This window comes from Carlito syrichta, unplaced genomic scaffold, assembly GCF_000164805.1.
Source record: "Carlito syrichta isolate Samal-C Ts95f unplaced genomic scaffold, Tarsius_syrichta-2.0.1 Scaffold310879, whole genome shotgun sequence".
NCBI classification, from domain to species: Eukaryota; Metazoa; Chordata; class Mammalia; order Primates; family Tarsiidae; genus Carlito; species Carlito syrichta.
In genome coordinates this window covers 23,784-34,037 of record NW_007254975.1, presented here as the reverse complement: position 1 = coordinate 34,037, position 10,254 = coordinate 23,784, and the positions used below count along the sequence as shown (strand labels likewise).

Sequence of the window (10,254 nt, the reverse complement as noted above, 5' to 3'; positions counted from 1 at the left end):
GGGGCTTCCTGTGGAATTCAGTGGAGGGGGCCTTCCTGTGTGGCTCTATGAGGGGCTTCCTGTGATTCTGTGGGAAGCCCAGCGTGATTTTGTGAGGTCTTTCCTGTAGGATTGGTAGGATTGGTAGGGGTCTTTCTGTGGGATTCTGTGGAGGGAGCCTACCTGTGGGATTCTGTCAGTGGCCCCTTATGTGTGATTCTGTGGGGGGGTCTTCCTGTGCGATTCTGTAGGGGCCTCCCTGTGGGATTCTGTGGGAGTGGACCTTTCTGTGTGAATCTGAGAGGTCTACCTGTGGGATTCTCTGGGGGGTTTCTCGTGGGATTCTGTGGGGGCCTCCCTGTGGGGTTCTATGCGAGGGGCCTTCCCGTGTGAATCTGTGTGGGACCTTCCTGTGTGATTCTGTGGGATTCTATGGAGGCCTCCCTGTGGGATTCTGTGAGCGGCCATCCTGTGGGATTCTGTGTGGGAGCCCATCATCCTGACTGATTCTGGGTGGGTCTTCCTGTCGGATTCTGTGGGGGCCTCCCAGTGGTATTCTGTTGGGGGGGCATTCCTGATGGATTCGGTGTGGTCTTCCTGTGGGATTCTGTGGGGGGCTTCCCATGTGAATCTGAGGGGGTCTGCCTGTGTGATTCTGTGGTGCGTCCTCTTGTGGGATTCGGTGGGGGACTTCCTGTGGGATTCTGTGGGGGCATCTTCCTGTGTGATTTTGAGGGGAGCCAGCCTTCTTGTCGTTTTCTAGGGGGGCCTTCCTGGGGGATTATGGGGTGAAGGGGTTTGTGTGGGGAGCCTTCCTGTAGGATTCTGTGAGGGAGCCTGCCTGCGGGTTTCTGTGGGGGGGACCTTCCTGTGGGATTCTAAGGAGTCCTCCCTGTGGAATTCTGTGGAGGTGGGCCTTCCCATGGGATTCTGCGTGGAGTGCCCTCTAATGGGATTCTGTGGGGGAGCCTTATTTTGGGATTCTGTAGGGGGAGCCTTCCTATGCGATTCTGTGGAGTCTTCCTGTGAGATTTTCTGGGATCTTTATATGAGATATTATGGGGGGTTCTTCCTGTGTGACTCTGTGGGGGCCTCCCAGTGGTATTCTATGGGGGGGCTTCCTGTGGAATTCTGTGTGGGGCCTTCCTGTGGGATTCTTGGTGGCCTGTGGGATTCTGTGGAGGGACCATCCTGTTCGAATTTGTGGTGAGGCCTTCTGTGTGATGCTCTGGGGAGCCTCCTGTGCGATTCCGAGAGGAAGCCTTCCTGTGGGATTCTCTGTCCTTCCTGTGGGATTCTGCGGGGTTTTCCTGTGGGATTCCATGGAGGCCTTCCTGTGTGATTGTGTGGCAGGGTCCTCCTGTATGATTCTGTGGGGGCCTTTCCATGGGATTCTGTTGAAGGGGGGCTTCCTGTGGGATTCTGTGGGGGACATTCCTGTGGGATTCTGTGTGGGGGCCTACCTCTGGGATTCTGGATGGGACCTTCCTATGGGGTTTTGTGTGGGGCCATCCTGTGGGATTCAGTGTGGAAGCCCATCACCCTGATTGATTCTGTGGGGGCCTCCCTGTGGGATTCTGTGTGCAGTCTTTCTGTGGGATTCTGTGAGGGGGTTTTCTTGTGGGATTCTGAGGTGGGCCTTTCTGTGGGATTCTGTGAGGGGGTTTTCCTGTGGGATTCTGAGGTGGGCCTTTCTGTGGGATTCTGTGGGAGGCCTTCCTGTGGGATTCTGTGTGGGCCCTTCCTGTGGGATTCTGCGGGGGGGCCTTCTGGTGGATTCTGTGGGGGGACTTCCTGTGTGATTCTGTGTAGGAGCCCATCATCCTGATTGATTGTGTGTGGGTCTTCCTGTGGGATTCTGTGGAAGCCTCCCTGTGGGATTCTGTGTGGGTCTTCCTGTGGGAATCTTTGGGATCCTTCCTGTGGGATTCTGTGTGGGGCCTTCCTGTGGGATTCTGTGTGGGGCCTTCCTGTGGGATTCTGTGTGGGGAGCCCATCATCCTGACTGATTCTGTGTGGGTCTTTCTGTGGGATTCTGTGGGGGGGCCTCCCTGTGGGATTTTGGGGGGACCTTCCTGTGGGATTCTGTGGGAGGTCTTCCTGTGGGATTCTAGGTGGGCCTTCCAGTGGGATTCTGTGTGGGGCAATCCTGTGGGATTCTGTGTGGGAGCCCAACATCCTGATTGATTCTGTGTGGGTCTTCCTGTGGGATTCTGTGTGGGGCCTTCCTATGGGATTCTGTGTGGGGTCTTCGTGTGGGATTCTGTGTGGGGCCATCCTGTGGGATTCTCTGGGGGGGGCCTTCCTGTGGGATTCATTGGGGTCCTTCCTGTGGAATTCTGTGGGGTCCTTCCTGTGGGATTCTGTGTGGGGTCTTCATGTGGGATTCTGTGTGGGGCCATCCTGTGGGATTCTGTGGGGGGGCCTTCCTGTGGGATTCGTTGGGGCCCTTCCTGTTGGATTCTGTGTGGGGCCTTCCTTGAGATTCTCTGGGGGCCCTTCCCGTAGGATTCTGTGGGGGTCTTCCTGTGGGACTCTGTGGGGGCCTCCTTGTGGGATTCTGGATGGGACCTTCCTGTGGGATTTTGTGGGGGCCTCCCTATGAGATTCTGTGGGGGGCCTTCGTGTGGGATTCTGAGTTGGGTCTTCATGTGGGATTCTGTGGGGGCCTCCCTGTGGGATTCTGTGGGGGGACCTTCCTGTGGGATTCTTTGTGGGAGCCATCCTGATTTATTCTGTGTGGGTCTTTCTTTGGGATTTTGCATGGGGGCCTTCCTGTGGGATTCTGAGGTGGATCTTCCTGTGGGTTTATGTGGGGACCATCCTGTGGGATTCTCTGTGGGAGCCCATCATCCTGATTGATTCTATGTGGGTCTTCCTGTTGGATTCTGTGGGGACCACCCAGTGGGATTCTGTGGGTGGTCCTTTCTGTGGGATTCTGCAGGGGGCTTTCCTGTGGGATTCTGTGGGGACCTTTGTGTGGGACCTTCCTTTGGGATCCTTGGGTGCCTTCCTGTGGGTTTCTGTGTGGTGCCTTCCTGTGGGGGACTTTCTCTGGGATGCTGTTTGGGCCCTTCCTGTGGGATTCTGTGTGGGAGCCATCCTGATTTATTCTGTGTGGGTCTTTCTTTGGGATTTTGTGTTGGGGCCTTCCTGTGGGATTCTGTGGGTGACCTTCCTGTGGGAATTTGTGGGTCGTCTTCCTGTGGGATTCTGTTTGTGTGGGATTCTGTTTTGGCCCTTCCTGTGGTATTTCTGTGTTCGGCCTTCCTGTGGGAATTTGTGGGGAGCCTTCCTGTGGGATTCTGTTTGGGGCCTTGCTGTGCGATTCTGTGTGGGGCCTTCCTGTGGGCTTCTGTTTTAGCCCTTCCTGTGGGGCTGTGTGGGGGGCCTTCGTGTGGGATTCTGTGGGGTCCCTTCCTATGGGATTCTGTAGGGGGCCTTCCTCTGGATTCTGTGGAGCCCTTCCTGTGGGATTTTGTGGGGAGCCTTCCTGGGTGATTCTGTGCGGGGCCTTCCTGTGTGTTGCTATGGGGATCCCTCCTGTGTGATTCTGATTGCTGGTGGTCCTGCGTGGGTGATTCTCTGGGTGGGGCCTCCCTGTGGGGTTCTGTGGGGAGTTCTTCCTGTGGGATTCTGTTTGGGGCCTCCCTGTAGGATTCTGTGGGGGGACCGTCCTGTGGGATTCTGTGGGGGGACCGTCCTGTGGGATTCTGTGGGGGGCCTTCCTGTGGGATTCTGTGAGGGGTCTTCCTGTGGGATTCTGGATGGGACCTTCCTGTGGGATTCTGTGAGGTCCTTCCTGTGCAGTTCTGTGTGGGGCCTTCCTGTGGGATTCTGGGTGGGGCCTTCCTGTGGGATTCTGGGTGGGGCCTTCCTCTGGGATTCTGTGCAGGGGTCTTTCTGTGGTGTTCTATGTGTGGGGCTTTCCTGTGTGTTGCTATGAGGATTCCTCCTGTGGGATTCTGTCGAATTCTGTGGGGGCCTTCCTGTGGGATTATGTGGGTGGTGCTTTCCTGTGTGATTCTTGTGGTTGGGGCTTCTTTTGTGGTGTCTCGATGGGGTCTTCCTGTCTGATTGCATGTGGGTGGACTCGCTGTGTGATTCTCCTCGCATGTGGTCCTTCCTGTGTGATTCTCTGGGTGGGGCCTTTCTCTGTGATTCTGTGAGTGGGGCCTTCCTGTGGGATTCTGTTTGGGGCCTTCCTGTTGGAGGCTGTGGGTAGGGCTTGTCTCCAATTCCAAAAGGTCCGTCTCTTTGGTCTTGCCACCTTTGTTTCCTTAATTCACTAATGAAACGTTGAACTTTTCTCTGGAGAGCTGGCCTGTACTATCCTGTTTTACCTGCCATTCACACAGAGTCTAGGGTGCTCTCAGGTGCCCAGCAGGCCAGAGTTTTCTCTGCCCAGGAGACACAGCGGAGGTTGAAGAAGACATGCTGGTCTCTCCAGCATTGAGGGTGGCTTTCTAGAGCAGTGGCTAGCGACCACCTCATGTCTGCAGAAAGTGTTGCGACTGTGTTCTCTGTAGTCCGTGGAAGGCAGAGGGGGTCCTCCGGGGGGCCTGTCGCTCACTGTCCAGGGACATTCTGTTGGCAGGAAGGTCGTGATAGACTCCTCAAGCCACTGTGAGGTTAATTCCAAGCCAGCACTCTACCAGGTTTATTTTTAGAAGCTCGAGCTCATCTGAAGGCCCTGGGCTCTCTTGCTCCAAGAAGTGGCAGATGATGTGGGAGTGTGAGCTGGTTGTGACAACTGGGGACAGTTTATTTTGTGGCCGTCAAGGTCAATAAAATGTAACTTGAAGTCCAAAAGGTTTCTTTTCCTCATTTCCAAAATTTCTACTAAGTCCAAAGGAATCTTCATAATCACTTTGCCTTTAAAAAAAGGAAACATTTACTTCTGAAGATGGTCCATTTTTGATGGGAAGAAAGGGCCTCTGTAGTCTGAGAATTAAAAAAAAAAAATTTTTATCTTAAAATTGTGGGATACAGTTAAGGGTTAGGTGTGCAGATATGCATTGTGCAGGTACCCTTCTTGATAAGGTGTGCCCCCTCCATCTCCAGACAGATATCGACTACCGTTAATCCCACCTCCCTTCCCCTCCCTCCCCTCACGTAGTTTCCCACCACTGTCAATGCCTTTCTTACAGTATTATGATAGTTGTTCAAGGTCCACTTATGAGTAAGAACATGTGATACTCAGTTCTTTGTTTCTGTGAGTGCAACCTCTGTGGAAAACTGTGGCGATTCCTAAAAGCTCTAAAAATTGACCTTCTATATGACCCTGCAATCCCCCTACTGGGAATATACCCTGAAGAACTCAAGTCACTCTATAAAAAAGATACCTGCACATGTATGTTTATTGCAACATTGTTCACAATAGCAAGATCCTGGAACCAACCATGCTGTCCATCGAAAGAGGACTGGATTTTAAAAATGTGGTACATATGCACAATGGAATATTACGCAGCCATAAAAAAGAAGAAAATCATGAGTTTCGCGGCAACCTGGATGGAATTTAGAGAATTTGTTTTTTACAAAGATTGAATTAATACAGTTTATTGAAGAGAAAGTTTAAAAGTACTCAGATCAAATTGATACAGCCTAGGAATCTGTAAAAAGATATGTATTTTGGTTGCTGAGTCATAGCAAAGGGATCACTTCACATGAATCCATGAACTAGATTTTTGGGAAACAGCATGCTCGGCAATTTCGGTTCTTGCTGTGTCCAGGCCCCCAGCTACACCTCCCCCCACCATTTACAGCTCAGTCCTCCCCCACCTTGGGATACTCGCCTGGTCAGCTCCTCTGCTTCTAGGGTCAGCTCATGTGGGGGGCACGGGGGTCCTGCAGTGTTCCAGCTCCCCCCAAGAGGCCCATGGTGAGCACTGTGGCCTCACTGCAGCACCCACCTCCCTGCCCTGCTCCCATAGTTCTTCCTAAAAAGTCCATTCTGGAAGAAGGGGAGGACTAAAGCCTCTCCCCTCCTTCAACAGCACATTCTGGAGCTGGAAGCCATGCTGTATGATGCCCTGCAGCAGGAAGCCGGGGCAAAAGTGGCTGAGCTGCTGTCGGAGGAGGAGCGTGAGAAGCTCAAGGTGGCAGTGGAGCAGTGGAAGCGCCAGGTCATGAGCGAGCTGCGCGAGCGGGATGCCCAGATCTTGCGGGAGCGCATGGAGCTGCTGCAGCTGGCCCAGCAGGTGTGCACAAGGCGGGCAGTGGGGCGGGGGGGTGGGGGGGAAGATTTCACTGGGCCGCCTGCCTGCAGCCTGGCGCCAGGCCTCCCGGGGCCAGCTCCAGTGACCACACCTCTGTGACTGCATGCTCCAATGGCTGTGCCCTCCAACAGCTGCATCCACATGGTTGACACTAAAGTCCGGCTGCCTGCCCTGACAGATTAGCCTCCGGGCCATGTTGCGGATGCTTCTGGGTAGAAGTCCCCTCTCCTGGACCCCTGGCTGCTGCATCTTTTTCATGACGCCGTTTCCTGGCGTCAGGGACATTGTCAGCAACTGGTGGGCCAGGAGCAGCCACTGACCTATTCTTGGTCTCAAGGCCACTCTGCGACCCACCAGGCCAATTCAATTCTAGAGGGAGGTGAAGAAGCCTGCAGACTGGACAGTCACGATGTTTAGGACACATGACTAAACATGACTAAACATTATTTTTAAATTGTGGGGTACAGTTAAGGGTTAGGTATGCAAATATGCATTGTGCAGTTACCCTTCTTGATAAGGTGTGTCCCCCCTCATCTCCAGACAGATATCGACTACCGTTAATCCCACCTCTCTTCGGTGTGCCAAGTTGGCCTGGAAGTGGCTTTTCTCTGTCAAGAAATGCCAAAAGCTCAACTTGCAAATTCAGATAAACTAGTGTCCTGTGTGCTAGTTTATTGTAAATGTTAGTGGGCTAATGTTGGACATGCACTTTGTGAGTCTCCTACGGGCCCCTGTGGTCTCCCGGGGTGGTCAGAATGGTTCTGCAGCCCCCTTGTTCCCATCAGGGGGGCTGTGGTCAGAGCTCAGCTGCTTGTAGGGTTCCAGGCACAGGCGTCACTTTTGCCAGAAGATTATCTCTATGACAGGCTATGTTTGACCCTCTGGCTGCTCTTTCCTCTGCAGCAGCAATGTTTGTGAAGGACTGTGAATTCATTCCTTATCATCTACTTGGGTGTCTGACGTTATGATTTCTGATCTTAAGCGGCAAGAGTAGGAGGTCTGTTACTTCCCCACGGGAAGTGTGGCATGGGGGAGGACTTCTGCGCTCTTGCTGGAGCAAGCAGAGAACAGAAAGGCTTGTGTCTCCATCATTAGCCACAGACCACGTGGACCAGCGCCCAGCATGCCAACTATTCTGTGACTATTTGTCCACCAAATAAATGAATGAAAATCTCGAAAGACTTTTTTTCCACTGGGTTTTCCAAATACTTTGATTATTGAAGATCTTCTTCCTTTTAACATTGCAGAGAATTAAAGAGTTAGAAGAAAGAATAGAAGCTCAGAAGAGACAAATAAAGGAACTGGAGGAAAAGGTAAAACGAATGCCACATTCAGAGCTTATTTTATTAATAGAGCTTGTAAATCAAGAGAGAAGAACACAGGATAATTCATATGATGTCATTCAGCAGCAGGTTTCTGGAGAGTGAACAGACTTAGCTTGTAACACATCAGCGGGAGGAAACCTGCTTAAAGTTCAGGGTAGAGTTGAGCGAAAGCAGTCTTGGGGTGGTGGCTGCAAAGGCTCTGGACCAGAAGATAGGAGCCCCAGGGTCTAGAAATGCCCTCCTGTGACGGCCCAGTCATGTGACTTCAGAGGAGTCATTTGTCTTGTGACCTTAATTTCCCCATCTGGACCCATGTGTTGGACCACTGGCCTCGGGTTCCTTCCACCAGTGATGCCCTGGGATATGCCAAAGCATATGATCCCTCCAGGTTCACCAAGTATGTTGGTATAAAAATCAAGTCCTGAAAGCTAGACTGTGGGTTTTCTCCTTGAGGATAGTCATCATGCAAGAAAAAAAATCTCTCCTTTGTGGTCTTTAAATTGATTACTTCTGGGTTCAGAAATACCTGCTTAAGTGCAGTTAGGTTGGGGCCACATTCGTGGGTCCAGGGAGAATTGTCCAGCTTTTTTTCTGGCTCCTCCAGCTCTGTGAGGTGTGGAATCAGGGTAGTTTAACAGACTTGGCGCTCCCAAATGAGGGTGAAGGGAGCTCACCAGAGAGAACCCTGGCTTTCTTGTGGGGTCTTGCTTACTTTTAGGGCAGTTCCTTTTGGACAAGTTGGGACTAGTTCAGTGATTTCTGGGGGTCAGACTGTTTCCTAGGCTCTTGTGATTGATCCTTCCAGTGGGGTGGATCTGACCGAAGTGACTGGCTGATATCTAGGGAATTCCCACAGTGTCCTGTGGCGCATATTCCTACCCGACGTCCTCTTCGCAGACGACAGCTCTGTCTACTTCTGTCTGTAATCATATGTATTTCTTGCCAGTAGCTCTACAAACTCTTTTTTCTCTTTCTTTCCTTTCATTTCTCCATCCTCCCCTTTCCTTTTCAGTTTTTATTTTTGTTCTTATTTTTCTCCTTAGCTTTCATTCTCTGGTCATAGTTCGTCTTGGCGCCCAGACATGGTGAGTATTTCATTGACTGGGACCGGCAAGGGTACCACTCTGCTTCCTGGGAGACTGCTTTGGCTCTGCCCACCGGGTAGCCACTTCCTGCCATTTGATAAACAGGAAAGCAACAACCCAGCTCCCAAAAGGGTTGTTAGAATGCCACCCATGCCCAACACTGGAAGTCCCTCTCAATCCCTCCCAGGATTCTGAGAATTCATGTGAGAAGTCGCAGGTTGCGCTTGCCTTTCTTGAGAAGGAAGGAGCAAATCCTGCCTGCTGCCAGTGTAGGAGCAACACATACACAATTTGCCTTAAAAGTGTTTTTCTGCTTCTGTGGCATCTTGGCAGGAAGCCATGGGTACAGAACACCATTGCTTTCATGGTTTTTCCTTGTCTGTTTCTGGGTGGTACTGAGCACAAGCTTGGGTCATGCTGGAGATTCAGTCAGGAGTGCCCAGTCTTGCTGCCATGCCAGGCCTTTAGGCATTACACGAATAGAACTAGACCACAGTGTCACAGCTGCTGCCTGTAGCAAAGGCCACACACCAACATTTGATCATGCTTCCTTGTCAAACAAGAGGAGAGGACAACGAGGGCATAAAGTGGTTGTTCGTCTCAGTACCCGGGCCCTACCCTTCAGAGGGCCACAAGGAGACCTTCCTCTGGCACGGGGTCATCCTCTCCATGAAGACCCTGAACCCTGCAGCCTCTTCACTCTGGCTAGGTGGAGTGCAGCCTCCCTGACACCTGTGTTGTACATCTTTTTTCTTCCAGCCCCCTGAGGAGTCGGATCCCTTTCCTCCAGCAGGACCAGAAAGCAGTGGGTGCCAACCAGAAAACAGGATGTTGTGTCTCCATCCTGAAGACCCAGTGGAATTTGGCCTCTGCACACCCATCCTATGGAAGAAGAGCAAAAAGGGGCACTCTGAGCAGGGTGGACTGCTCCTGCGCCCCGCTGGGTCGGCGCCCCTGTCCACGTGGGATGAGCCAGCACTAGAACTAGTTTTGCTGACTTCTCTTGGGCTTCTCTGGGAGAGGCCTGGTCTTGGCTGCTGGATCCTGGGGTCCCTCCTCCCGGACAGTAGCCTCCCATCCCAGTCTCAGGGATGTGTGATGTTCCCTGCCAAGCAGGGGTGAGAACCGCTTCTGTGCAGGAGCTTGAGCCCGGGGGCCCATAACCTCCCTCTCTTGGTTCCCATAACTGTCACTCATGTCTGGAGGAAGATCTTCAGAAACAGCAGGCGCTCATCTCCAATGATAAGATGAAGGCTATGACCTGGTGGCAACCTTCCTCAGGGCACCGGGAGGTTTCTTTGGGGATGGTCCCAGGAGGGTTCCCTGTGATGCCTCGGGGACACTACAAGGATGCTGTGACTCGCTCGCTGGGGTCCTGAGTGCTCGCTAACCACCAGACCCCCACACTACCCTTGTTCTGTTCGTTGTCATCTCTGTGGAGACAGACGAGAGCCGTAGCCACTGTGGGCCATACAGTGCCATCAACCTTCTGCCTCCTTACCCAGCATGAGACAAGAAGGCTGCAATCCTGTTTGAGCTACCAGCTAGGAGCACTGTGGGACTGAGCACAGGATGGAGTAGGGAGCACCGTGATGGGAGGTGGGATGAGGGGCAGACCCAGCGGGAAAGAGGCTGACTTTCTCCAGG

General features: G+C 52.6%; 1 protein-coding gene across 1 annotated transcript in view; it reads left to right on the top strand.

Annotated features, from left to right (window-relative positions):
• JAKMIP3 (Janus kinase and microtubule interacting protein 3) overlaps positions 1 to 9,479 on the top strand; it is a 105,443-nt gene extending 95,964 nt beyond the window's left edge. The window contains exons 20-23 of the mRNA XM_008068439.2: positions 5,976 to 6,179; positions 7,445 to 7,510; positions 8,535 to 8,607; positions 9,367 to 9,479. Of these exons, the coding sequence (XP_008066630.1) occupies positions 5,976 to 6,179; positions 7,445 to 7,510; positions 8,535 to 8,585 (321 nt within the window). The 3' untranslated portion in view covers positions 8,586 to 8,607; positions 9,367 to 9,479. The remainder of the gene's footprint in view (positions 1 to 5,975; positions 6,180 to 7,444; positions 7,511 to 8,534; positions 8,608 to 9,366) is intronic.
• Positions 9,480 to 10,254: the final 775 nt, after the last annotated feature.